A 27,500-nucleotide genomic window follows, 5' to 3' on the forward strand; every position below is an offset into this window, starting at 1 on the left:
TGCACTGTTTACTTGTGTTAAAACTAAGCTATGATTTGAGAGGAAAGTTGGTTAGTCATTATAGGGTTAAGATGATATAAGGGTGTTTATTTTAGCTAATTTCCAATAACTCCTAATATAAGATTAAAACTTTAATGATTAAGTATTTCATTGTTTACATTAATTTACACCAAAATTTCACAACTACAACCTCAGTGATGTTTAGTTAATCCAATTTTGTTCACAACTACTACATTTTTTCCAATGGTTTACCCATAGTACAACACAAACATCATCATCATCATTCATGCTATTTCATTTCCAAAAAAAAATTCACAACTATGTACATGATCTAGTTTACAATAAAAGGATTTTAAACAATAGTTTTCCCATCAATCAACCCTAATTTTTTTTTCCAGCTACAAAGAACAATTCAACTACAATACCATTCATGCTATTTCATCCATTTGAAACTTCACATGCAAGTGATTTACAGTACTTTACCAAAAAAGAATTTAGATCAACAATGTTCCCATCAATCAACCCTAAAACTTTCCCACCTACAATCTGACAAGTGGAGTCAACAGTTTTAAATGTCAATAGTTATCCAAGATTGAATTTATGCCTTCCAATCCTCTGTGGGTCTTGGAGGCGTCCATGAGTCCCACTGTTCTCCTGAGAGCAGTGCAGGAGGTTACCTTCAACATAAACCTTCTTGACAAAGTACTTGGATGACTTGTTGCAGCTTTGCTCTTTTCTGATGGTGACTGCAGCCTTCAACTCAAGGCACAGCTTCTCCAAGGCACCCATCTTGCTGTACTTTAGCCCAGTGATCTGTGGAGAATAAGTAGTGGTGATGGTGGTGGTCCACCTCTCCAATACAAGAGTTCACCATTATTAATTTTTCATCCTTTTCACCAGTAAACTCTGGAACTCCCTGCCTGCTTCTGTATTTTCTTTTCCCTATGACAAATTTTTTTCATGAGGAAGGTCCCAAGACACTTCTCCAATCTTGGATAATCCTTACTACTACACACCATCAGACATAAAAATACCATGAAGGATGCAACTCCCTTTTTAGAAGAGCCAGAGGTCACAGGAGCAAAGGTGACGGGACACTACATGCCCTTGACACTCATGTCAAGCCCCATTATCACCTGCATCACTCAGGAACACACCATCACCACCATTACCATTGTGTTGTGGCATCATATCAGTGGCATAATAATTGTAAGAACACAAGGGAAACTGCAAGAAGCCATCTGGTTTACACATGGCAATCCCTGCATGAAATGTGCTTACCTATTTTCACTATCATCCTCATGCATAAATTTGTCTAATCTTTTAAAGCTCCCTAATGACTCAGCACTAACCTAACTACTGAGTCTATTTCATTCATCTATCACTCAATCTGAGAACCAGTTCCTTCCTATTTCTTTTTTAAATCTAACTTTATCAAGCTTGACATGAAGAAACAGGATAGTGATAATGGTTGCTATTTCTGATTATTATTCTTACTTCCATTAACACTCAGAATATGAAGTCTGTCTTATTCTTATTTTGAGTCCCCAGTGGAAAGGGATAGTCTCAGTGGCACTACAAGCCAAATAGCTTAAAAACACCCTTAAAATGAAAATGATGGCTACTCTTCACAACCACAGTGCTGCATCCCTCTTTTCTAAACATCTTCACTCTAACCCCTACTTCCCTGCTCCCTCCAGTGACAGCCTCCCTCACCTCTGGGTTCACTTGAGGAGCTGCCATCAGCCACCCAATGACATTCATTTGCACGTTCTTGGTGACAGAGTTCTCCTGGATCTTCAAATTTTCAGGATACACCACCAAGCCTGTAAGGAGAATTGGTGAAGAGAGAGAAAGAGAGAGAGAGAGAGAGAGAGAGAGAGAGAGAGAGAGAGAGAGAGAGAGAGAGAGAGAGAGAGAATGTTAGATGCAGACAAAATGATAAAGTAAGGTATTAAAATCTTGCATGCAAAAAAAGATATGCACACTAATAAATACTATATTACAAAATGTTAAAACATCCATAAACTCCTTGCACATCATACTGAGCTCACACTCCTCTCATTCCCTCAGATGCTACCAACAACTTTATTTAAACACAAATAGATAGATAGATAGATAGATAGATAGATGGATAAAGATAGAAATAGATAGATAGTCACAAACACACTCTTATTCCCTCCAAGATACAACAATGACTTGATTTCAACAGATAGACAAAGACACACACACACACACACACACACACACACACACACACACACACACACACATACCAGGCTTGGGTCTGAGTACATGTACTAAACCAGATTCCAAATGTAGTGCAGTGGTAGATGTATAGGTAGAGGTAAGGTCAGGGTGACACAAGCCTGTCCCTGGGGAAGCTAGGTGGTCTGGATTGGTATCAGTGAGGTCATGTGAGTTACAGCCACTGCAGTTCCCACTCCTGCTGCTAATTTGTCAGCACCTTTGTGTAAATATGTGGAGTGAGAAACAGCTGTCAAATGCTGTCTGCACTGACAGGCTGCTGCACTGAGAGGCACACAGCAATCCATCCACATCAGGCATCATGCGAGATTCACCCCAAACTCTCCACCCATAAAGTCTGACTTTTACCTAAATTCCAAAATCCTTACCTTTGTGGCCATTGTCAGCCTGTGTGGGGGAGGTGGGGATGATAACTGGCAAACGGGTCTTGTCATCTACCTAACAAAACCTGTTAACCTGTTATTTGCATTTAAGTTTCACTATCCATATTGCAATGACATCTACTATGACACACACACACACACACACACACACACACACACACACACACACTTAGCTGTTGAAAAAAAAAAGTAAGAGGCATCAGTAAAAATGTACTTTGACTTGAATACAGCACAATACTTGGACTTGTGTTGAAGTACAAAATGGACAACTGGTACTTGTACTTGAACTAATTGCACTTGTAATCGAGCATGTACAAAATAATGTACTCCAACCCAAGCCTGATATACACAGAGAAACACACACACACACACACACACACACACACACACACACACACACATATATAGATAGATGGACACATTCACACAGATAGACAGAAACAATACACACAGAAATAAATCAATAGATACACATACACATACATACTTGCTTACCAGGAGAGACAAAGTGGAGATGCCAGCCAGCAGGTACAACAGACACCTGAGCAGCAAGTTGGTATCTAACACTGACCTCGCTGATGACGACATCTACAGGAATTGTTGACAAGTTGCTCTCAGGTAAATAGATCCTGGAGGAAATACACAGAAAAGATCCATTATTGCAGGGACAAAGGCTGGATATTGAGGGGATACAACAAAGAGTTAAGGAAAGGGAGATTTTTCACTGAAGGAACAAAGAAAGGCTGAATATTTGGAAGGGCAACAGGAAAATTGAGAAGAGGAAAATGTTAGAATGATACAAAAATTACATGTTTTCTGTCTGTGCATAAAACACGCACACACACTTTCTCTCTCTCTCTCTCTCTCTCTCTCTCTCTTTTGCCTCGCCTTGGGCATGCACTCACATCCCTCCCCAGTATCTCAATCAATATCTTTTGATCCTGAGAAGAAACAAGAGAACTACGTGGAATGAGAGACAAAATATACACAAGAAAACAACAAAACACACAGTCACTGGACTAACCATCTCAGTGACCTTTAGAAATACTTACTGGAATTTTCAAGGGTACTTCATGATTCTGGTGATAGTTTAACAAGTATTCTGCATCACCAGAAGAAAGAAACACCTATGAGAACCTGACTCATTATCATGAAAACAGTCCTTATGAAAGCTGATGGGATTTTCAAGGACATTTTTTTTGTGATTCAGGAAATAGTTAATAATATTCTGCATCATCAATCAACCAATCATAAAAACCAGACTCCTCTTTTAAAACAGTTCCATTAACACCTGAGGCATTTCACAATATGGGGATAAAAGTTAAGGTTCCCCGCACTTCCTACCACAAACCAGACTCCTCTTTGAAAACAGTTCTCATAACACCTCAGGCATTTCACAATATGGGGGTAAAAGTTAAGGTTCCCAGTGTGTCTTACCACAAACCAGACTCTTTCTCTTTGAAAACAGTTCCCATAAGACCCAAGGCATGAGAGTTAAGGTTTCCTGTGTGTCTCACCACGAAAACTGCTCCATCCAGGAGAGAGCCACCAGCACCCACAAACTTGAGGGAGAGGAAGAAGGGTTGAGCGGCATGGAGGATCTCAGGGTATTTGAGAAGGATTTCCTTGGCCATCCTGCAGAGAGAGAGAGAGAGAGAGAGAGAGAGAGAGAGAGAGAGAGAGAGAGAGAGAGAGAGAGAGAGAGAGAGAGAGAGAGAGAGAGAGAGAGAGAGAGAGAGAGAGAGAGAGAGAGAGAGAGAGAGAGAGAGAGAGAGAGAGAGAGAGAGAGAGAGAGAGAGAAGGATGAAGGAAAAGACCAGGAGGTAGAGAATGAGAGAAATGCAAGTAAATGAGGAAGAGGACAAGGAAAAGGAAGACAAAATGAGAAAGAGAAGCATTCAACCACTCCTTTTACTATCAGTGACCTTACATTGAAAACTAAACTCTAAACTTGCAGTAAACAATTGTACCAAACTGAGTGAGACAGCATGAGAGTTAGCAAGACATCACATTAATATAAGGACTGGGAGATGCACAGGGACACCAGAAATGAGACTAAGTTCAGTACTATTCCCAGCACCTGAAACACCATCCTCACTCTCAGTTTCATTCCAGAGAAGCACGTTTTTCTGAGAGCAGCACAAGATATGGTGCCAAAGGGGAGATGCAAGGACTGGAGGATCCTTAGGGACAGAAGACACAAGGCTAACTTCAGAACCATTCTGATTATCTAGAAGAGGGTCCCCAGTCTCACTCTCGTTCAAGAGATGCACAATGTTTCTCCAAGAGCAGCGCAAGATCTGGTCCTCGACGTAAACTTTCCTTGCATTGTAGTGAGTGTCTAAGTATCCTGTCACTACTGGGATAGCTATGTTACTGCTGAGGGATGTGCACAGTTTCCCTAGAGCTGTGGCAACATGCTCCTGTGGTCCAGTTATCTTGAAGCAGAGGAAGTGAGAAGAATTAGTGAACTAGAAAAGGACAATGAAAATGGCTGTGAGACATGGAGGGAGAGAGGAGAAAAAGAAAGAGTAATAAAAATGGCTATAAGAAATAGAGAGTGAAAAGAATTAGTGAAATGAATAGAAAACTTAAATGAAAATGACTGTAGGAAGTAGAGGAAGAGAGAAGAATTAGTGGAAAGAATATAAAAGCAATGAAAATGACTACAGGAAGACAAGAAAGTGATGAACGAACTTGCTTTTGACATTCTTTTACAACAGAAGAAAGAATGAAAAATACAGCCATTCAATTCACCTCTTCACAATACACACCTGGTACTCTGCTATGCCCTTCTTGGAGTCATTCCTGAGAGTGAAATCAACAGGGCCACAGTACACTCCGTCAGCCAGCAGCCAGCATGTCCACTGACTGCAGCAACATACTCAGCACTCCATCCTCCAACTGTGTCACATCACCATAACATCATTAGTGTGTGTGTGTGTGTGGGGGGGGGGGGCAAGGAGGGGGTGAGGGTAACTATGCATGACAGAAAGGTTTAAATTGTGTGTGTGGAGAAAAGTGTGCATTAAAGAGAGAAAAAGAGGAATACAGGACGAGTGAAGAAATGAATAATGAATGATAAGGTAGAAGAAAAAGAATACAGCAAAGATGAAGAAAAGATATCATTGAAGGATACATGATATGATAAGAGGGAAAAAGAATACACTGCAGGAGGAGAAAAAGGATATCACTGAAGGATATAACAGAAAAGTATAATGAAGGATAGAACAGAAACAAAAAGAACACAGGAGGCATGAAGAAAACAATATTACTGAAGGATGCAAGAGGAAAAAACACAGTGCAGGTGAAGAAAAGAAGATACTGAAGGATATAACAGATGGGTGATAAGGACAGTCATTCTCACCACATCCTCCACACCCTCCAACTGCTTCCATCAGAACAGATCGGTGTGCAAGGACTTGACCATGGGGTACTCCTTGATGACCAGATGTGAGGGATACACCACCAGTCCTGTATGGGAGACAGATAATAAACTGCACTCCCAAATGTTTTGCTCTCTCTTACCTCCAATACTTTCAGTTGTTATGGTATTTTCAGGGATGTTTTCATGGTTCCAGTGATGGTTCAGCAAGGATTCTGCATCTTTAATAGTCTGTAGTGTGAGGTATTTGGGTTTTGAACAGTACATCAACATGCAATACATTTTATCCTAACTTCCATAAGTATGTACATCAGTATACAAGATTTTCCTTTATGTAAGAGGAACTCTGGCTAAGGCCAACAAAAAGGAGAGAGAGAGAGAGAGAGAGAGAGAGAGAGAGAGAGAGAGAGAGAGAGAGAGAGAGAGAGAGAGAGAGAGAGAGAGAGAGAGAGAGAGAGAGAGAGAGAGAGAGAGAGAGAGAGAGAGAGAGAGAGAAAAATAAAAAAAAAGAAATAAAATGAAATAAAATAAATAAATAAATAAAAATAAAAGGGCCCACTGAGGTACCAGTCTCTAGAAGACAGAGCCAAAAGAATTACCCTAAATTTAAGAAGTGTCTTGTATAAGGAAGTACAGACACAGGCAGGGAGCTCCAGAGTTTACCAGAATGACACCAATACTCGAGAGGACTCCACGTACCAGCTAGCGGAGACGACAGCAACCTTGGCTATGAGTTGCTGTCTCACGTCTGGTGCCTCAAATATGACGTTCTCAAAGGTGAGCATTGACACGGCCTCATCTGGTACATACAGCCTGACACAGGGTCTGTTGTCAGTATTTGTCTTGGGAAGATATGGGTGGTGATATTTTTATTTATTTATTTTTCAAGTAGGAGGGACACTGGCCAAGGGCAACAACCCTCCCCTCCCCCCAAAAAAATAAAAAGACCCACTGAGATGCCAGTCCCATAAAAGGGTCCAAAGCAGCAGTCAAAAATTGAAGGATAAGTGTCTTGAAACCTCCCTCTTGAAGGAATTCAAGTCATAGGAAGGTGGAAAGACAGAAGCAGGCAGGGAGTTTCAGAGTTTACCAGAGAAAGGAATGAATGATTGAGAATACTGGTTAACTCTTGCATTAGAGAGGTGAACATAATAGGGGGGTGAAAGAAAGAAGAAAGTCTTGTGCAGCGAGGCCGTCAGAGGAGGGGAGGCATGCAGTTAGCAAGATCAGAAGAGCAGTTAGCATGAAAACAGTGGTAGATGATAGCAAGAGATGCAACATTGCAGTGATGAGAAACCGGCTGAAGACGGTCAGTTAGAGGAGAGGAGCTGATGAGACAAAAAGCTTTTGATTCCATAATGTCTAGATGAGCAGTACAAGTGGAACCCCCCCAGACATGTGAAGCATACATGGACAGATAAGGCCCCTGTACAGAGTTAGCAGTTGGCGGGGGGATGAGAAAAACTGGTGAAGATGTCTCAGAAACATCTAATTTCATAAGAGCTGTTTTAGCTAGGGATGTGATGTGAAGTTTCCAGTTTAGATTATAAGAAAAGGACAGACCAAGGATGTTCAGTGTAGAAAGGGGGACAGTTAAGTGTCACTGAAGATGGGATAGTTAAGATGGGATAGTCAAGTTAATAGGTGGAGGAATTGAGTTTTTGAGGCATTGAATAATACTAAGTTTGCTCTGCCCCAATCAGAAATTTTAGAGAGATCAAAAGTCAGGTCTTCTGTGGCTTCCCTGCATGAACTCTTTACTTCCTGAAGGGTTGGACTTCTACAAAAGACGTAGAAAAGTGCAGGGTGGTATTATCAGTGTAGGAGTGGATAAGACAAGAAGTTTGGTTTAGGTCACTGGAGAATAATAAGAAGAGAGTGGGTGATAGGACAGAACCCTGAGGAACACCACAGTTAATAGATTTAAAGGAAGAATAGTGATCATCTACCACAGCAGCAATAGAACGGTCAGAATGGAAACTTAAGATGAAGTTACAGAGGAAAAGGATAGAAGGCGCAGAAGAGTAGTTTGGAAATCAAAGCTTTGTGCCAAACTCTATCAAAAACTTTTAATATGTCCAAAGCAACAGCAAAAGTCTCACCCAAATCTTTATAAGAGGATGACTAAGACTCAGTAAGGAAAGCCAAAAGATCACCAGTAGAGTGACCTTGATGGAACCCATACTGGCGATCAGATAGAAGGTTGTGAAGTGAAAGATGTTTAAGAATCTTCCTATTGATGATTGATTAAAAAACTTTAGATAGGCAGGAAATTAAAACAATAGGATGGCAGTTTGAGGGATTTGAAGTCACCCTTTTTAGGAACAGGCTGAATGTAGGCAAACTTCCAGCAAGAAGGAATGGTAGATGCTGACAGAGTTGAAAGAGTTTGACTAGGCAAGGTGCAAGCACAGAGGCACAAGTTTGGAGAACAATATGAGGAACCCCATCAGGTCCATAAACCTTCCGAGGGTTTAGGCCAGGGAGGGCATAAAAACATGACTGAAGAATTTTAATAGGTAGCATGAAGTAGTCAGAGGGTGGAGGCGAGGGAGGAACAAGCCCTGAATTGTCCTAGGTAGAGTTTTTAGCAAAGGTTTGAGCGAAGAGTTCAGGTTTAGAGATAGATGTGATAGCAGTGGTACCATCCAGTTGATATAAAGGAGGAAAAGAAGGAGAAGCAAAGTTATTGGAGATGTTTTTGGCTTGGTGCCAGAAGTTACAAGGGGAGTTAGATCTTGAAAGATTTTGACACTTTCCGTTAATGAAGGAGTTTTTGGCTAGTTGGAGAACAGACTTGGCATGGTTCCAGGCAAAAATATAAAGCCCATGATATTCTGGTGATGGAAGGCTTAAGTACCTTTTGTAGGCCACCTCTCTATCATGTATAGCATGAGAACAAGCTGTGTTAAACCAAGATTTGGAAGATAAAGAGTGAGGAATGTACACCTCCATGTCAGACTCTACTACCTCTGTTATGTACTCTGCACACAGTCAGGTCTCTGACATGGAAGCAGTAGTCATTCCAAGGAAAATCAGCAAAATACCTCCTTGGGTCCCTGCAGCTAGCAGAGGCAAAATCCTAGAGGCACTTCTGCTTATGGGGATGCTGAGGAAGGATTGGAGTGATAGGACAAGATAAAGATATGAGATTGTGACTGGATGAGCCCAACAGAGAAGAGAGGGTGACAGCATAAGCAGAAGGATTAGAGGTTATGAAAAGGTTAATAATGTTGGGCATATCTCCAAGATGGTCAGGAATACAAGTAGGGTGCTGCACCAATTGCTCTAGGTTGTGGAGGATAGCAAAGTTGAAGGCTAGTTCATCAGGATGGTCAGTGAAGGGACAGGAAAGCTAAAGCTGATGGTGAACATTGAAGTCTCCAAGAATGGAGACCTCTGCAAAAGGGAAGAGGGTCAGAATGTGCTCCACTTTGGAAGTTAAGAAGTCAAAGAATTTTTTAAAGTCAGAGGAGTTAGGTGAGAGGTATACAGCACAGATACATTTAGTTTGAGAGTGACTGTAATTGTAGCCAGATGGTGGGAAAACTCGGAAGATTCAAGAGCGTGGGCAAGAGAGCAGGTTAAGTTGTTGTGCACATAAATGCAACATCCAGCTTTGGATTGAAAATGAGGATAGAGAAAGTAGGAGAGAACAAAAATGGGGCTAATGTCAGTTGCCTTAGACACCTGTGTTTCAGTGAGGAAAAGAAAATGAGGTTTAGTAGAGGAGAGATGGTGTTTTTACAGACTGAAAATTAGATCCAAGACTGCAAATGTTGCAGGAGTTAATGAAGAAAAAGTTGAGCGGGTGTCAAGACACTTAGGGTCGATACCAGAAGAGCAGTCTGACCTGGGGACATTTGTTGTCCCCTCCCCCAATGATGACTCTATGAGGCTGGTGTAGGAGTCTCCATGATAATTGAGTGAAGGGGTGTGTGTGTAATTAGATGCTTGTAGTTTTGTGTGAAGGAAGAGAGTTGTCTTTAGAGAGCAGGCTGTGACTGTCCCCTTTTCTTGTGAGACACAAAGGGAAACATTCAGTGAGGTCACAGCTGCGTTTAATGATAAGTTCACAGCACCCCATCATCCAGTGCTTTAGACCTCACTGGGAGTAATTATCATTTTGGCAGGTGCCTGCTGCCTCCTCCTTGTAACATTCTCTTCTGTTTCTTACTTGGCATACCTCTGGATAACCTCAAAGTGTCCCTCAGCAGTCTTTGCCAGCAGTTTGCCCACAAATGTCTGGCCTGAGGAGGAGAGAGAAGAGGCTCAGGAAAGAAAATACAGTACAGATGCAATTCCTCTCAACTTCTGTGCTTTCTTATGGAAGGAGAACAGAGAAGGTATAATTTTACTCCCTTCATCTGTCTACTTATCTATACACCAGGCCACCAATCCCAGACAAAGCACCACTCACTCACACACACATCACTCACACTCTTAGGCCCACTGGTCTCTGGTGGGAAGGAACAGTGTTGTGGACCTCCCTACAACACCCTAGTGACTGTACTTACAAGACTCTGCCTATGGTTATGGTCTTCACAGAAGATAGTAACACAATTCCTCTCATAAATTTTATGAGTCATGTGGATGGTCTGGCACCAGCGTGGCAGTACATACATGCCCTGGCCTCACCTTAGGCCAACTGAGTACTGACTCATTAGCCAGTAATTACTGTCCCACTCCCTCCCCTCCCACCACTTAGGGATAACATGCCACACATCTGAAAAAAAAGTCTCCAAAAATCATGCACACACAAAAAAACAGATACAGTATATGAAAAACAGCAAAACATAAGGAGTACCACAAGGTGTAATCTAAAGCCTGAGTGTAAACAAGCTATGTCTCAGACACACAGCTCAAACTTTGGCAGATTGTTGCCAAAGTGCTGGATGATTTCTCAGTGTGCACAGACCAATGTTGCTTTTTGTACACATTTTCATTCAAAAAAGTTAATTACAGTCCCTTAATTAACTTAGTAATTTCTGTCCATCTCCTCACCTTGAAAGCCTCACCATCAAACATTAAGCCAGAATTTTTGTAAACAAGCTGAATGAATGTATCATGATAATAGAAATAATATTGCTTTATTACTTCATGCATGTATGCAAAAAGTAAACTTGACTCGATTATTCCTGTCTACCCCACCTTTAAATTTAAAGTCTTGCCATCCAAGCACTGGGCCAGAGTCCTTGTCAACAAACTGAATGCCTCTTGATAACAGAATTAATATTGTTTTATTACGCTATCCCAAAAAATTTAACTTGATTTTGTCATCTCCTCACCTTCAATGCCTTGCCATCAAACTACAATCCAGAATCTTTGTCAACAAACTGAACAATAACAGAAATTATATTGTTTTATTACTCTATAAAAAAAAAGAAAAAAAAATCATTCCTGTCTGTCTCCTCACTTCCTCACATCATGTTAACAAAGATTATATTATTTTATTACTCTTTATATACACCATTTAAGTCAATCATGCCTGTCTGTCTCCTCACCTTGAAAGCCAGGCCATTAAGCACCAAGCCAGAGTCCTTGTCAACAAAGTGAACAGTGATGGTGGTGGGTTGTCCGGCCTGCACTATGCTGGGCTGCTGCAGGACCATTGCTGCACTCATCTTTGTCAAGCTGAGGGGAGGCCAAAAGAAGACCAACAATTAGATCACTTATGTGACTCCAATAGTAATTGTATCTTGGTAAATACTGAGATCCTTTTCTCTCCTTTTTGGTATGTCAGACTTGCATTTCCCTCAATATCCTGTCAAGGTCTAATCCCTAGAGACACCATTAAGGTACCCTGATTAAGTTAAATTTAAAACAGATAGGAAGGAATTGGTTTTTAAATAGAGTGGTGGATGAATGGAATGGACTCAGTAATGAAGGTGATTATTTAGTGACCTTTAAAGGAAGATTACACAAATTTATGAATGAGGCTGATAGGTGGAAATAGGTAAGCATGCTTTGTACAGGGACTGCCATGTGTAGGTCTGATGGCTTCTTACAGCATCACTTATTTTCTTATTCTTCTGTTCTTACACCAGACACTTGTGCTCCAGCTTTGGATGGTTCTTTTTTACCTCTCTTTAGGGACTGGCACTCTCATTGGGCTTTTTAAACTTTTTGTTGCCTTTGACCAGTCCCCCTCTTACATAAATAAAGACCTGCACCTACCTGAAGGTCTCCTCCAGGGTGGTGGTGAGGGCTGGAGCATAGCTGGGGTAGGTGATGGTGAAAGTGAGGTTGTAGCCTTCCCCGGGCTTGCTGACAGACAGGTTGGTGAAGATGGCAGTGCCATTCCTGTTGGGAACTGTTGTGGTGCCCATGAGGATGGCACCTGGCGGACCTCCCAAGAGACTTGCCGTGACCTGCCAGGGATCACTCTTGTGGCCAGGTCACTGGTGGATGCACCCTGCAAGAGAAGAGAAGAGAAGAGAAGAGAGAGAGAGAGAGGAGAGAGAGAGAGAGAGAGAGAGAGAGAGAGAGAGAGAGAGAGAGAGAGAGAGAGAGAGAGAGAGAGAGAGAGAGAGAGGAGAGGAAGAGAGAGGAGAGAGAGAGAGGAGAGAAGAGAGAAGAGAGAGAGAGAGAGAGAGAGAGAGAGAGAGAGAGAGAGGAGAGAATAATTATTGGTGTATCTTTGAGTCCTTTCATGGGAACCAAAAAGGCCTGAAAGTTTACTAAACACACACACACACACACACACACACACACACACTAAAAATCCAGCTATCTACGTCACTGAGAGTTGCCCTAGTGGAAATACAGAGTATGAGAGTTCACACTGGTTCTACCCGTTGCTGTTCCGTCTCCAAAGCAGTTAAATTGTTATAATGAGCGGTGAAGAGGGGTCTACTTCGGTCCCCACTATGTTGTTTATGCCAATGGGGACCGTCTCGAAGGCTAGACAGAGAGACCTCGGGATTTGGGGAAGAGGACTGAAGGGTCAGGAAAGCAATGATGAGAAGGAGAATTATCACACTGGAAACTGAAATGAAGGAAATGAAGGATAGATTTGACAAGATGGAGAAGATGGTTGAAACTTTGATCACCGAGAAGGGGGTGTGGAGAGGTGCAAATGACGATCTACATAAAAAACAAACATTATATGGAAAGAAAGCAATGGAATAGAGAGGCAAAGTGGAAGAGTTAAACGTAAAACAGGAAAATTGGAAGAAAGAACAAGAGAAAGAAAAGACTGATTTTAGGGAAATTGTGGAGGAACAAACAAAGGCAAACAACAAAAAGCTAACAGAAAAAGTTGTTCAAGTTATAAAACAAAGAAAACTTGGTGAGAGAAACTGAGGATAAGAAAAAAACTGTCGTGGTATTCGGTCTGAAGGAAGAGTATACACCTCAGAGGACTGAAAGAGAAAAGAAGGAAAAGACATGTGTGGAAAAATTAGTGGGGACATTACAAGAAGAAAAAGAGCTAACTGGAGAGATCGAAGAAATTAAAAGAGGAGAAACCGGACATCATGGGAATTGTTGAAATTAAATTGGCAAGTGAAGGGATATATCAAATATTGGTGAAGGAAAATACAACCTCTGGATGAGAAATAGAAAAAATAAACAGGGAGGAGGTGTGATGCTTCTAATTAGGAAGGATTTATTAGTGGAATCTGTCACATATGGGGTGGAGGAGGCAGAAGTATTGAAAATAAACTTAAGACAGAATATTGTAAGATACTGTAACATTGTGGTGACTTATGTTCCCCCCTATTCCAACTCTTGGAGAGAGGATGAATATAACAAAATGCTTGAGGACACAAGGACACGTTTGGCAGAGTTATTTGAGGAAAATGATGATATACTCCTGATGGGGGACTTTAACTGTAAAGAGATATCTTGGGAGAATTGGACCATGGAAGGCAGTGAGCCATCATGGGGGAACAAGCTACTAGACCTGGCTACTGAAAATTTCTAGACACAATGGGTTACAGATGACACAAGATTTAGATGAAATGAAGCACCTTCAAGGCTCGATCTAATTTCCACCATGAGACAAGAAATAGTAGAAGACCTTAAATACATAAACCCAATAGGAAAAAGTGATCATGTGCTGATTCAGTTCACAGCTATGGATAATAACCTCAGTATAAGAAAAGAGGACCACAGAAGAGAATGGCTAAACTACAGCAAGACTAACTTTGGACAACTTAGGAAGTATTTCAGTGAAGTGAATTGGAACATGGTTATTCAAAAGGAGGACATAGAGGAAAAGTGGACAGCTTTCCTGGACATTTATAATGAGGGAGTAGAGAAATGGGTACAACAGATGTGCAACAGCTAGATTGGAGAGAGAAAAAGCATGGAACAAGTGGAAGAAAAACAGGAGACTGGACCTGTGGAACAATTATATAAGGAAGAGGAACAAATTTCTTAAAACTCGCAGAGATGAGCAGAAAAATTTTGAAAAGAATGTTGTGGAGAAATGTAAAGACCAACCAAAATTATTTTATAAATTCATTAATGGAAAATTAAAGAGTAAAGATGAAATAAGGACAGTAGAAGCTGGAGAAGAGACAGTGGATAACCCAGAAGAGGTAGCTGAAGTGTTTAACAGATACTTCCACTCTGTGTCTAGTAAGAAAAATGATTTCAGAGATGAGAGGACAGCATTAGAAAAAGGGACCGACCTAAAGGAGATTAAAACATCAGTAGATGAAGTAAAGAATATGTTGGAAGACCTGGATGTAAGGAAAGCAATGGGTCCTGATGGTGTCTCCAGTTGGATTTTAAAAGAGTGTAGCTCACAATTAGTCTCAGCGTTGCACAATATAATTAGCACCACCCTGGTAAAAGGTAGAGTACCCATAGATTGGAAATGGGCAGATATTACCCCAATCCACAAGACTGGAAGTAAAGAAGATCCATTAAATTATAGACCAGTATCGCTCACAAATGTGATGGCGAAGATTTGTGAAAAGATTATCAAGAACAGTATTCTCAGTATTCTCAATCATTCATCCCTTTCTCTGGTAAACTCTGGAACTCCTTGCCTGCTTCTGTATTTCCACATTCCTATGACTTGAATTCCTTCAAGAGGGAGGTTTCAAGACACTTATCCACCAATTTTTGACCACTGCTTTGACCCTTTTAAGGGACTGGCATTTCAGTGGGCATTTTTTTTATTGGATTTTTGTTGCCCTTGGCCAGTGTCCTTCCTACATAAAAAAAAAAAAAAAAAAGATGGGTGAAATACCTAGAACACAACAAGGTGATAACAGAGAAACAGTTTGGTTTCAGAAAAGGAAGATCTTGTGTTACAAATTTGATAAGTTTCTACTCAAGAGTATTAGATATAGTGCCAGAGAGAGATGGATGGGCCGACTGCATATACTTAGATCTGAGAAAAGCATTCCATAAAGTTCCACACAGAAGACTAATATGGAAATTGGAAAAAACTGGAGGACTCAGTGGATCACTGTTAAAGTGGATGACTGACTTTTTGACAAACAGAGAAATGAGGACAGTAATTAAAGGCAGCAGGTCGAACTGGAGAACAGTAACGAGTAGCTATTTTGTTCACAGTTTATGTAAATGATGTGACAGAAGGTGTAGAAAGTTACATGAACATTTTCACTCATGATGCTAAGATTATGAGGAAAGTAACAAATGAAGAGGATTGCAATGCTTTAAATCAGGACTTAATTAAGATTAATGAAGGGTTAATGAGGTGGAACATGGAGTTTAATGCTAAAAAATGTAGTGTGATAAGGTTTGGAAAAAGTGTGAAAAGACCAGTTGGCAACTATTACTTAGGGAATGAAGAAATCTCTATAAGATCAGAAGAAAAAGACCTAGGAGTAATTATTACTGATAATTTATTATTTGGGAAGCACATAAACAAAAATTATAGGAGAAACATATAAACTGCTGAAAAACATCAAGATAGCATTCTCCTATATTGATGAAGATATGATAAAAAAACTGATAACAACGATGATACGTCCGAGATTGGAGTACACAGCATCAGTGTGGTTGAAGTTTGAAAAAGGATACAAGAAAGTTAGAAAGAATCCAGAGCAGCAACTAAAATCCCTGCAAGCTTAAAAGAGTATAGTTATGAGGAAAGGTTGAAGAGGTTGGGCCTGACTACACTAGAAAAAAAGAGGGAAAAAGGTGATTTGATAGCTATATATATAGAATACTGCAAAGAATGGAAAAGTCGGACAGAGAAGACCTCTTGATACCAGATACTAGAGACACAAGAGGACATGGAAGGAGACTGAATAGGAATGTTTGCAGAAGAGACATCAAGAAACATAGCTTTCCACACAGAAGTATTAGTGTGGAATGAACTTAAGGATGAGACTGTATGTGCAAAGACAATTCATAAATTTAAAGAAAATCTAGATAAAAGTCGATATGGAGACGGGACGGCACGAGCTTAGTGTGGCTCTTGTCCTGTATTTCACAACTAGGTAAACACACACACACACACACACACACACACACACACACACACACACACACACACACACACACACACACACACACACAAGGACTGAATGAATACAGAGATGGGATAAGGAATGTAGCCCAGCCCCTGTTTATCACAAGTAGAAAAACAAAGGTGAGAGAGGCAAGAAATGTACATAAACTGATGGATGAATAAAGGAGAAGACAGAACCAGAGGTGTGTAGCTTAGTTCCTGTATACTACAACTACACACACACCTCTGTATCCAGCACAGTAAAGGACAGCTGCATTTCAAACACTGTGTACTACACCACACTGCTGGACACACCACTCAGCACCAATGCACTGGATGGCTTGGCATACTCAGTCACTGCCAGGCTCTCCTTGATCTTCTCTGCCACCTCCTTCTCCTGCTGCTTGTAGAACAGTTTGGCATCCAGAATGACAACACTACCTTCCTCCCCTGTGGCCTTTGGAGGGGCTTCCTTGGGTGGTGGCTCGATGGGGTCACTCACCTGAGGAAGAGAGGTGGGTATTGGAGGAACACACTACCTCTGTTAATGGTTCAGCTGATGACAAAGTGCAGGAGGACATAATTCAAGGCAGTAAAGGGGCAGAGAACAGTGTTATTTTACCAAAAGGAGTTACAGGAGTGAGAGATGACTCAAGGCAGTAAAGAGACAGAGTAGTGTTTGCCTTAAGAGGAAGCATTGGAGGAAGAGACAACATAAGATCACAAAGGAACAGAGAGCAGAGGTTCACTTTACCAAGAGAGAGAGGCACAGTTGCTGCATGATCCATCCTGGAATCTATTGACGGCCTTCTCCAGACTCTGCACCAGCTTCTTGTAGGGAATCACCTCCCCACCAATTGCTCCCTCCTCCTCCTCGCCATTCAGGCTTGTAGTGTGAGCGCTGGCCACTTCAGCCTAAGTAAATTTAAGTTGTATTCTTAAACATTTTGTTCTCTTTAGTAATTATTTTCAGATATAATGAATAGTAAGAATCTCATAGGCAACTTTCCCATTCATTTGGCACAGTCCTTGTTAAACTACCACTATCTATCTATCTATATACCAGGCTGGCAATCTCACACAGGATGGCCCACACAAAGCACCACACACTCCTGCACACATCACTCACACTCTTAGCTCCGTTGGCTCCTAGTGTAATGGGACAGTCTTGTGGACCACCCTGCTACATCCCAAGAGCTTAGGCACACCACAGCTGTCCACATACTTCCACAGCAAAGCCTCACAGCATAAACTGGTTTAATCCTGCCCTTTCATGGTGAGATCATTCCCTATCACAAGTGTCATAAAAATTACCTTGAAAACTCAGATAAATTCCATTAGATCTCCAATTAGTTGAAACTCCCAAACATTTGAGAATAAGTCTTGCATGTTGAGCTCCTACTAGTAAGGGAGACCAGGCAGCCCAGACAGCCACACCAAACACAGCCACACCCAACATAGCCACAAACAACATGGTCACACATAACACACAGACCAACACTGCCACGCACAACACACAGATCCAACAAAGCCAGACTCAACACAGCCACACTGAACACAGCTGCACCCACCACAGTCAGACTCAACACAGACCAGACCCAACATGCATCCTCACTGTGCCCACCTCCAGCCTTCCCTGCTGTCTCTAGGAGAGCTCCTGCATAACACTGATGACCCTGATGTTGTCTGGGGATACCTCAAACAGGCTGGCCAGATTCAACACCACGTTCTGCTCATAAAACTCATCTTCCTTCACCATGAGGCCACTGGTGAGGGTGATCATGGGTGTGGTCTTGATGTCAAGGATGTGGCCTTCGCACAGCACCACATGGACCAACTTAGCACTGCGCTGGAAGAAGCTGGTCCCCATTGCCTGCAGGGGAGGGTCTGGGTGAGCTGGAGAGGTGGCGACAGAGACAGGCATGGCATAATAGTGTTTCCCTTGCCTAAAACTATCAGGGAGAGCTATGACAAAACTGACAGGGAGAGACATGACAGGACTGACAGGGAGGCCTGACAAAACTGACATGGAGAGACATGACAAGACTGAGAGGGAGGCATGACAAAACTGACAGGGAGGCACAACAAAACTGACATGGGGACATGACAAAATTGAGAAAGGCATAACAAAACTGACAGTGAGAGGCATGACAAAACTAAACAGATAGGGAGGCATGACAAAACTGACAGGGAGAGGCAAGGCTGAGTGGTTGTTCTGTTACCAGCAGGAAGAGACAAGGCAGAGCAGTTGGTCCTTTGCCCCAAACTGACAGGGCAAAGTACAGAGCTCCAGTGCCTCAAACAACACAAAACAACACACAGCCATTCCTTATATTCCCTACACAACACAACACACAGTCATTCCTTACATTCCAAACACAATGCAACAAAACACACAACCATCCCTTACATTCCAAACACAACACGACACAACACAACACAGCACACAGCCATCCCTTACATTGTCCAACATGGGATGGAAAGCCTGAGGATGGGTGGGGTTCTCAGGCAACAGCTTGTAGCCGGCTGCAGAGGTGTTGAGGTTGGCTGGGGGAACAAAGACACCATCCACATAGGTGTCATAATGCTGAGGCTTTGGGAAGATGAGCAGGACAACGGCCTCAGAGGATGGACTGTGTGGCAGGTGCAGACGCAGCACCTTAAGATGTGATGTGAGTGGAGGGTCAGTGTGGTGAGGTTAGGTTAGAGATGCAGCTCCTGAAATAATAATTGATTGGGTTAAGTTAGATTAGGTTGGCTTAGTGTTGGGTGAGATTGTGCTAGGTTGTGAGGTTAGGCTGGGTTAAATGATGTTAGGTTATGCGTCAAAAAGATTGGTGTAAATTGCCTGCTGTTTATCTCCAATTACTATTATTATTATACCACTGAAAATTACTACAACTACTATTACCATAGCTACAATCACTGTCTACTATTACTACTACCACCATTACAACCACTACAACACCATTACAAGCACCACAGCAGTACCTGAAGGGGCATGCTGGTCATGGCCATCTCATATGTCATCCCTGTTGCCACAACGGAGAAGAAGGTTGAGATTTGCTCCTGATACATGTAGCCAGCACACCAGCCTCTGTCCATCTGTCCATTGAGGAGGTCCACGTACCCACTAGGGCCTGGAGGAGGAGGAGGAGGAGGAGGAGGAGGAGGAGGAGGAGGAGGAGGAGGAGGAGGAGGAGGAGGAGGAGGAGGAGGCATTAGTAACACTCACAAAAAATCCCATGTGGAATTGACAATCTGGTAAATAGATTTATAAGGACAAGATAAAAAAAAGTGGCTTGTGTTGGCAATGAGGGTGATGGGGGAGAGGCGCCGCACCTCAGTGTCTGTGTCCATGCTCTCAATGATCATGAGGCGGTGATGCAGTGAGAGGCACTTCCATGCCTGCCATGATGGAACCACAACACAGGAAGCATCATGGACAATGTCTGTGGGATGAGACAAAAGGAGAGTACGGGGAGTGGTAAGGGGTCTCAAACAACAACAGGTCTTTAATTTTTTAACTGCCTGATTTGGGTGCAGTGTGTGTGTGTGTGTGTGTGTGTGTGTGTGTGTGTGTGTGTGTGCGCAAGTGTGTGTTGCAGAGCTGTGTGTATATCTGACACACACACTCACACACACACACACACACACACACACACACACAAAGTTTGCAATGTAGGTACAAGCAGAAGAGGTAATTAGTGGGTCTTGGAGGTTGTCTGGAGATGAAAAATATAAAAATGTATGGATAAACAGGGATATGGATGAGATTGAAAGGTTGAAGCAAAAGGAGCTGATAAATGAGGCTAAACAAAAAGATAAACAACAAAAAGAGAAGTTTTTCTGAAGAGTAAGAGACATGAGAATAAAGAAATAATACATCAAACAGTATGTTATACTAATGTAAATGGATTAATGTCAACAAAGATGGAATTAAATGAGTTATTAAACAGAACCGCACCGGATGTTGCTGTATTATGTGAGACAAAATGGAAAAATGAATGGGGAACTCCTGACACTGGTAAATATGATTTATGGATGAAAAACAGAAGTGACAAGGGAGGAGGGGGGAGTGATCATTCTGACTAAAAAGTGTGTTGAAGTGGAGAGGGTAATAAAAAGTGAAGACAAGTCTGAAATTCTACAAGTGATGATTAGAAGTGGAAAAGAAAGGATAATGAATAATGTAGGAGTGTATGTGCCACCTGTGACCAATGCTTGGCAAAAAGAAGAGCACGAAGAGACGTTGGTAGATGTGTTAAAAGGTCTTGAAAAGATAGTGATGGAAAGTAGTGATATAGTTATTGTTGGTGATTTTAATTGTAAGGAGATAAAGTGGGAAACACTGACAACTACTAGAAGTGAGACCTCATGGAGTAAAAGACTGTTAACCTGAACAGTGGAAAACTTGATGACTCAGTGGGTAGACTGTGATATAAGATTTAGTGGAAGAGATAAACCATCAAGACTTGATTTAGTGTTTACCAAGGACATGGAAATTATTGAAACAATACACTATGATAGCCCTCTAGGTAAAAGTGATCACATGTTGATGGAATTTAATTTGAAAAATGAAAATGTAATCACTGATGAAAATTATAAGGTAAGAAGATTTAAATATAGTAAAGATGATTCTGAAAAATTAAGAAAGTAGTTTGTTGCCATGGGCTGGAAAGACTTTGAAGATGTAGATGTTCCAGAAAATGAGATGAATTTATAAGGAAATATAATTCTGCTGTGGAGAAATTTGTACCTAAAGGAGGAGTGAGATGTAGAAAGGGTAAAGAATGGTTCAATACATAATGCAAAGAAACTACAAATTGTAAATCAAATGGTTGGAATAGATGGAAGAAGAGGAAAACTGAGAGCAGATGGGAGGAATATATTGATGCTAGAAACAAGTACATTGAGATAATAAGAATGGAGAGAAGAAACTATAAGAGATATAATAGATAAGTGTATAAATGAACCCAAACAGGACATGGTGGAGGTTATGAACAATAGTTTCAGATTGTTATTTACTGTGGAAGGGGAGTTTGATGCTGGAAGGGATAAGTTGGTGAGATATATACTGAGTGCAGTCCCAGTCAGTTATGAGGAAATACTTAAGATGATGGAGGAACTTGAAGTAATTAAAGCATCTGATCCAGATGGAGTACCAAACAAGATATTGAAGGAATGTACAGAACAACTGCCTGATAAAATTCACAGTCTAGTGGTGACATCACTATCACAGGGAAGAGAACCAAAAGACTGGAAAAGAACAAATATTACACCAACATACAAAAGAGGAAATAAGGAAAATACACTAAAATATAGACCAGTGTCCTTGAATAGTGTTTTTTTTTTTTATGTAGGAGGGACACTGGCCAAGGGCAACGAAAATCCAATAAAAAAAAAAAAAAAAAAGCCCACTGAGATGCCAGTCCCAGAAAAGTAAAAAAATTGAAGAATAAGTGTCTTGAAACCTCCCTCTTGAAGGAATTCAATTCATAGGAAGGTGGAAATACAGAAGCAGACAGGGAGTTCCAGAGTTTACCAAAGAAAGGGATCAATAATTGAGTATACTGGTTAACTCTTGCATTAGAGAGGTGGACAGAATAGGGGTGAGAGAAAGAAGAGTCTTGTGCAGCAAGGCTGTGGGAGGAGGGGAGGCATGCAGTTAGCAAGATCAGAAGAGCAGTTAGCATGAAAATAGCGGTAGAAGACAGCTAGAGATGCAACATTGCGGCGATGAGAAAGGCTGAAGACAGTCAGTTAGAGGAGAGGAGTTGATGAGACGAAAAGCTTTTGATTCCACCCTGTCTAGAAGAGCGGCATGAGTGGAACCCCCCCAGACATGTGAAGCATACTCCATACATGGACGGATAAGGCCCTTGTACAGAGTTAGCAGCTGGGGGATGAGAAAAACTGGCAGAGACATCTCAGAACACCTAACTTCATAGAAGCTGTTTTAGCTAGAGATGAGATTTGAAGTTTCCAGTTCAGATTATAAGTAAAGGACAGACCAAGGATGTTCAGTGTAGAAGAGGGGGACAGTTGAGTGTCACTGAAGAAGAGGGGATAGCTGTCTGGAAGGTAGTGTTGAGTTGATAGATGGAGGAATTGAGTTTTTGAGGCATTGAACAATACCAAGTTTGCTCTGCCCCAATCAGAAATTTTAGAAAGATCAGAAGTCAGGCATTCTGTGGCTTCCCTGCATGAAATGTTTACCTCCTGAAGGGTTGGACGTCTATAAAAAGACATGGAAAAGTGCAGGGTGGTATCATCAGCGTAGGAGTGGATAGGGTAGGAAATTTGGTTTACAAGGTCATTGATGAATAATAAGAAGAGAGTGGGTGAAAGGACAGAACCCTGAGGAACACCACTGTTAATAGATTTAGGAGAAGAACAGTGACCGTCTACCACAGCAGCAATAGAACGGTCAGAAAGGAAACTTGAGAGAAAGACAGAAGCCATAGGGGGGTAATTTGGAAATCAAGACTTTGTGCCAGACTCTATCAGGAGCTTTTGATATGTCCAAGGCAACAGCAAAAGTTTCACCAAAATCTCTAAAAGAGGATGACCAAGACTCAGTAAGGAAAGCCAGAAGATCACCAGTAGAGCGGCTTTGACAGAAACCATACTGGCAATCAGATAGAAGTTTGTGAAGTGACAGATGTTTAAGTATCTTCCTGTTGAGGATAGATTAAAAAACTTTAGATAGGCAGGAAATTAAAGCAATAGGAGAGTAGTTTGAGGGATTAGAACGGTCGCCCTTTTTAGGAACAGGCTGAATGTAGGCAAACTTTCAGCAAGAAGGAAAGGTAGATGTTGACAGACAGTGCTGAAAGAGTTTCACTAGGCAAGGTGCAAGCACGGAGGCACAGTTTCGGAGAACAATAGGAGGGACCCCATCAGGTCCATAAGCCTTTCGAGGGTTTAGGCCAGCAAGGGCATGGAAAACATCATACTGAAGAATTTTAATAGGTAGCATGAAGTAGTTAGGGGGTGGAGGAGAGGGAGGAACAAGCCCAGAATCGTTCAAGGTAGAGTTTTTAGCAAAGGTTTGAGCAAAGAGTTCAGCTTTAGAGATAGATGTGATGGTAGTGGTGCTATCTGGTTGAAATAAAGGAGGGAAAGAAGAAGAAGAAGCAAAGTTATTGAAGATATTTTTGGCTAGATGTCAGAGTCATGAGGGTAGTTAGATCTTAAAAGATTTTGACACTTTCTATTAATGAAGGAGTTTTTCATTAGTTGGAGAACAGACTTGGCATGGTTCCGGACAGAAATATAAAGTGCATGAGATTCTGGTGATGGAAGGCCTAAGTACCTTTTGTGGGCCTCCTCTCTATCATGTATAGCACGAGAACAAGTTGTGTTCAACCAAGGTTTGGAAGGTTTAGTCCGAGAAAAAGAGAGAGGAATGTATGCCTCCATGCCAGACACTATCACCTCTGTTATGCATTCAGCACACAAAGATGGGTCTCTGACACAGAAGCAGTAGTCATTCCAAGGAAAATCAGCAAAATACCTCCTCAGGTCCCCCCAACTAGCAGAGGCAAAATGCCAGAGGCACCTTTGCTTAGGGGGATGCTGAGGAGGGATTGGAGTGATAGGACAAGATACAGATATGAGACTGTGATCGGAGGAGCTCAATGGAATAGAGAGGGTGACAGCATAAACAGAAGGATTAGAGGTCAGGAAGAAGTCAAGAATGTTGGGCATATCTCCAAGACGGTCAGAAATACAAGTAGGGTGTTGCACCAATTGCTCTAGGTCATGGAGGATAGCAAAGTTGAAGGCTAGTTCACCAGGATGGTCAGTGAAGAGAGAGGAAAGCCAAAGCTGGTGGTGAACACTGAAGTCTCCAAGAATGGAGATTTCTGCAAAAAGGGAAGAGTGTCAGAATGTGCTCCACTTTGGAAGTTAAGTAGACAAAGAATTTCTTATAGTCAGAGGAGTTAGGTGAGAGATATACAGCACAGATAAATTTAGTTTGAGAGTGACTCTGTAGTCGTAGCCAGATAGTGGAAAACTCGGAAGATTCAAGAGCATGGACATGAGAGCAGGTTAAATTGTTGCACACATAAATGCAACATCCAGCTTTGAATTGAAAATGAGGATAGAGAAAGTAGGAGGGAACAGAAAAAGAGCTACTGTCAGTTGCCTCAGGCACCTGAGTTTCAGTGAGGAAAAGAAGATGAGGTTTAGAAGAGGAGAGGTGGTGTTCTACAGATTGAAAATTAGATCTTAGATCACAAATGTTGCAGAAGTAAATGAAGAAAAAATTGAGGGGGTGTCAAGATACTTAGGGTCGTCATCAGCAGAGCAGTCCAACCAGGGGACATTTGTGGTCCCCTCCCCAGATGAGGACTCCAAAGCTGGTGTAGGAGTTGCCATGAATTTTGAAATTTTGAGTGAAGGGTGTGTGTGTTATTAGGTGCTTGTAGTTTTGTGTGGAGGAAGAGAGTTGTCTTTATAGGGCAGGCTGTGACTGCCCCCTTGTGTTGTGAGACACAAAAGGAAAAGTTCAGTGAGATCACAGGTAGGTTTAATGATAAGTTCACAGTACCCCCTGATCCAGTGCTTTAGACCTCACTGAGAGTAATTATTGTTTTAGCAGGTGTCTACTGCCTCCTCCTGAAGGAAAATTATGTGAAAGAACAATAAAGGAAAGATGGATGGAACACTTGGAAAAAGATGAAGTTTTAGTAAATTGTCAATTTGGATTTAAAAGGGGAAGATCATGCTCCATAAACTTACTGTCCTTTCATTCAAGGATAGTTAATATTGTGCAGGAGAGAGATGGATGGGTGGATGGTGTCTACTTAGACTTGAAGAAAGCAAAGTACATCCCAAAGATTGCTAAGGAAGATTAAAAAATTATGGAAAATTTGGAGGAAGACAGCTGGAGTGAATGGAGGATTATCTGGATGATAGAGAGATGAGAACTGTAATACAAGACCAGAATTCATCTTGGCTAAAAGTAACTAGTGGTGTCCCACAGGGGTCAGTTTTAGGACCGATAAAGTTTGTAATATATGTGAACGACAAATTAAAAAAACAGATAGTTATATGAACTTATTTGCAGATGATTGTAAACTGATGAGAAGGGTAGATAATATAAATGACTGTATGGTACTGCAAGATGATTTAATTAAGATAAATAGATGGAGTAAATCTTGGCAAATGGAATTCCATTTGAGTAAATGCAAAGTAATGGAGTTTGGTAAGAGTAAGAAAAGAATACAATATTATTATGATATGGATGGTGTGAAGTTAAAGAAGTCAAAAGAGGAAGTAGATTTGGGAGTAACAGTTACTGAAAATTTGACACATTGATAAAATTACTGGTGACAGTGAAATTGCTAAAAAGAATAAGAATGGCACTCATAATTGGAAGAAAAAATGATAAAAAGTTGTTGATTTCCATGATAAGACTAAGATTGGAATATGCAGCAGTGGTGTGGTCTCATCATACACAGAGGAATATTATAAAATTAGAAAAAGCATAAAGAGCAGTCACTAAGATGGTTTCAGAGTTGAGTAAATTGACCTATGAAGAGAGATTAAGAATGTTGGAAATTCCTACCCTTGAAAATAGGAGAGAGAGAGGAGATTTAATAAACATCTATAGAATGATAAATGGTATGGAAAATGTGAAGAAAGAAGGTTTTTATAAATTTAGACACAGAGAGTACAAGGGGTCACAGCAAGAAGTTGAAGAAAGTTAACTGTAGAAGAGACATTAAGAAGTATAGTTTTCCTCACTGAAATGAGAACAAATGGAATGAACTCAGTGAAGACGTTGTCAATACCGAAACTGTCAGTGCTTTTAAAACCAAACTGATAGATATAGAGACGGGGTACTATGAGATTACTCCCCTCCCGTACACCACAACTAGGTAAATACGAGTACACACACACCCACACACACACACACACACACACACACACACACACACATGGAAGAGAGAGAGAGAGAGAGAGAGAGAGAGAGAGAGAGAGAGAGAGAGAGAGAGAGAGAGAGAGAGAGAGAGAGAGAGAGAGAGAGAGAGAGAGAGAGAGAGAGAGAGAGAGAGAGAGAGAGAGAGAGAGAGAGAGAGAGAGAGAGAGAGAGAGAGAGAGAGAGAGAGAGAGAGAGAGAGAGTGTGTGTGTGTGGGCTCGCTCACTCTGAGTTGCCAAACATCATTTCAAGACATATGGGTGCAAAATACAGGCTGCCAAGATTAAAAAGAGCCTTCATATCATATGATGTAAGTCACAGTTACATGCTGTTCATCATATGATAAATGTTGCAGTTTATGGGTTAAGGACATTAACCTAACATAACCAGACCTAAACCTTAATAGAAAAAATAGAGTCCAAGGTGTGGTTTGCAGACCTCCTCTTCCTCATCCTCAAAGGGTACTGGTGCCATCGATTGTTCAGCACTCAACTAATTTTGGCAAAACACTGTGCAATCTTAAGAATTGTATGCCTTGCTTATGGAACTGCATGATAAAATCCAAGTATTTAAATTTGTGCGCACTGCACTCAGGTGACTGGCTGAAAATAAATGATGCATTGCCTGGAAGTAAGTGACATTTAACGACATTCTAATGTCATTAAAAGTACAGTTCTCATATGCTGAACAAAAGAGATGCAAGAGAGCATGCATCATTACATACTGGAAACAAACATACGAACACATGCAGCACACTATATCTCTCCAAGTAAACCCTGTCAGCATGGACTTACAATTTGTGACGCAGTGCACGATGGATCACGTCACTAATGTAACCGTGAGTGACCCTAAAACAACCCTCACACCCATATTGTACAGTATGTATTCATCACCAATATCCACATAATTTAGCTGCTTCATGAGGAGCTGCTATAGCTAAGATTATTCAATGTCACTATCTCCTTTTGAAAAAGCATAATATTTTGAGCTGTAAAAAAATTTATCTCAGTCTGAAAAATTATCATGATCAACATATTTACCAAGAAGTGGCCCCAAAAAAACAGGTATACACTGTCACTCTATTGCAGTGT

General features: G+C 41.3%; 2 protein-coding genes across 14 annotated transcripts in view; both read right to left on the reverse strand.

The window, feature by feature from the left end:
- Positions 1 to 178: 178 nt before the first annotated feature.
- On the reverse strand, positions 179 to 5,438 carry LOC135104967 (uncharacterized). Its single transcript, XM_064012804.1, has 4 exons — positions 4,169 to 5,438; positions 3,147 to 3,280; positions 1,717 to 1,826; positions 179 to 813 (listed from the first exon to the last, which is right to left on the reverse strand). The coding sequence occupies exons 1-4, from the start codon at positions 4,243 to 4,245 to the stop codon at positions 583 to 585; spliced, it is 552 nt and encodes a 183-aa protein (XP_063868874.1). The 5' UTR covers positions 4,246 to 5,438; the 3' UTR covers positions 179 to 582.
- Positions 5,426 to 27,500, reverse strand: part of LOC135104968 (uncharacterized) — a 51,746-nt gene continuing 29,671 nt past the window's right edge. For 7 of the 13 annotated variants that reach the window (XM_064012814.1, XM_064012813.1, XM_064012815.1 and 4 more), the window contains 7 exons: positions 19,817 to 19,926; positions 19,466 to 19,614; positions 18,936 to 19,133; positions 18,099 to 18,347; positions 17,229 to 17,389; positions 16,719 to 16,976; positions 9,974 to 10,286 (listed from right to left, as the gene is read on the reverse strand). In XM_064012814.1, the coding sequence (XP_063868884.1) occupies positions 18,120 to 18,347; positions 18,936 to 19,133; positions 19,466 to 19,579 (540 nt within the window). In that variant the 5' untranslated portion in view covers positions 19,580 to 19,614; positions 19,817 to 19,926 and the 3' untranslated portion in view covers positions 9,974 to 10,286; positions 16,719 to 16,976; positions 17,229 to 17,389; positions 18,099 to 18,119. Of the gene's footprint in view, positions 5,556 to 5,620; positions 6,126 to 9,973; positions 10,287 to 11,540; positions 11,671 to 12,213; positions 12,442 to 16,718; positions 16,977 to 17,228; positions 17,390 to 18,098; positions 18,348 to 18,935; positions 19,134 to 19,465; positions 19,615 to 19,816; positions 19,927 to 27,500 lie in introns of those variants that run through there. The other 6 variants (XM_064012808.1, XM_064012809.1, XM_064012807.1 and 3 more) reach the window with 6 other exon arrangements.

The sequence above is a fragment of the Scylla paramamosain genome, chromosome 11 (genome assembly GCF_035594125.1).
Source record: "Scylla paramamosain isolate STU-SP2022 chromosome 11, ASM3559412v1, whole genome shotgun sequence".
In the NCBI taxonomy this organism is placed as follows: Eukaryota; Metazoa; Arthropoda; class Malacostraca; order Decapoda; family Portunidae; genus Scylla; species Scylla paramamosain.

What these genes read in the sequence shown, in the direction of transcription:
- LOC135104967 (XM_064012804.1), bottom strand. Translation starts at nt 4,245, where the DNA reads ATGCCGCTCAACCCTTCTTCCTCTCCCTCAAGTTTGTGGGTGCTGGTG. An exon ending in TGGATGGAGCAGTTTTCGTG is followed by an intron (nt 3,281 to 4,168) that starts GTGAGACACACA and finishes TATTTCCTCCAG; the next exon opens with GATCTATTTACCTGAGAGCA. An exon ending in CTCCTCAAGTGAACCCAGAG is followed by an intron (nt 814 to 1,716) that starts GTGAGGGAGGCT and finishes TATTCTCCACAG; the next exon opens with ATCACTGGGCTAAAGTACAG.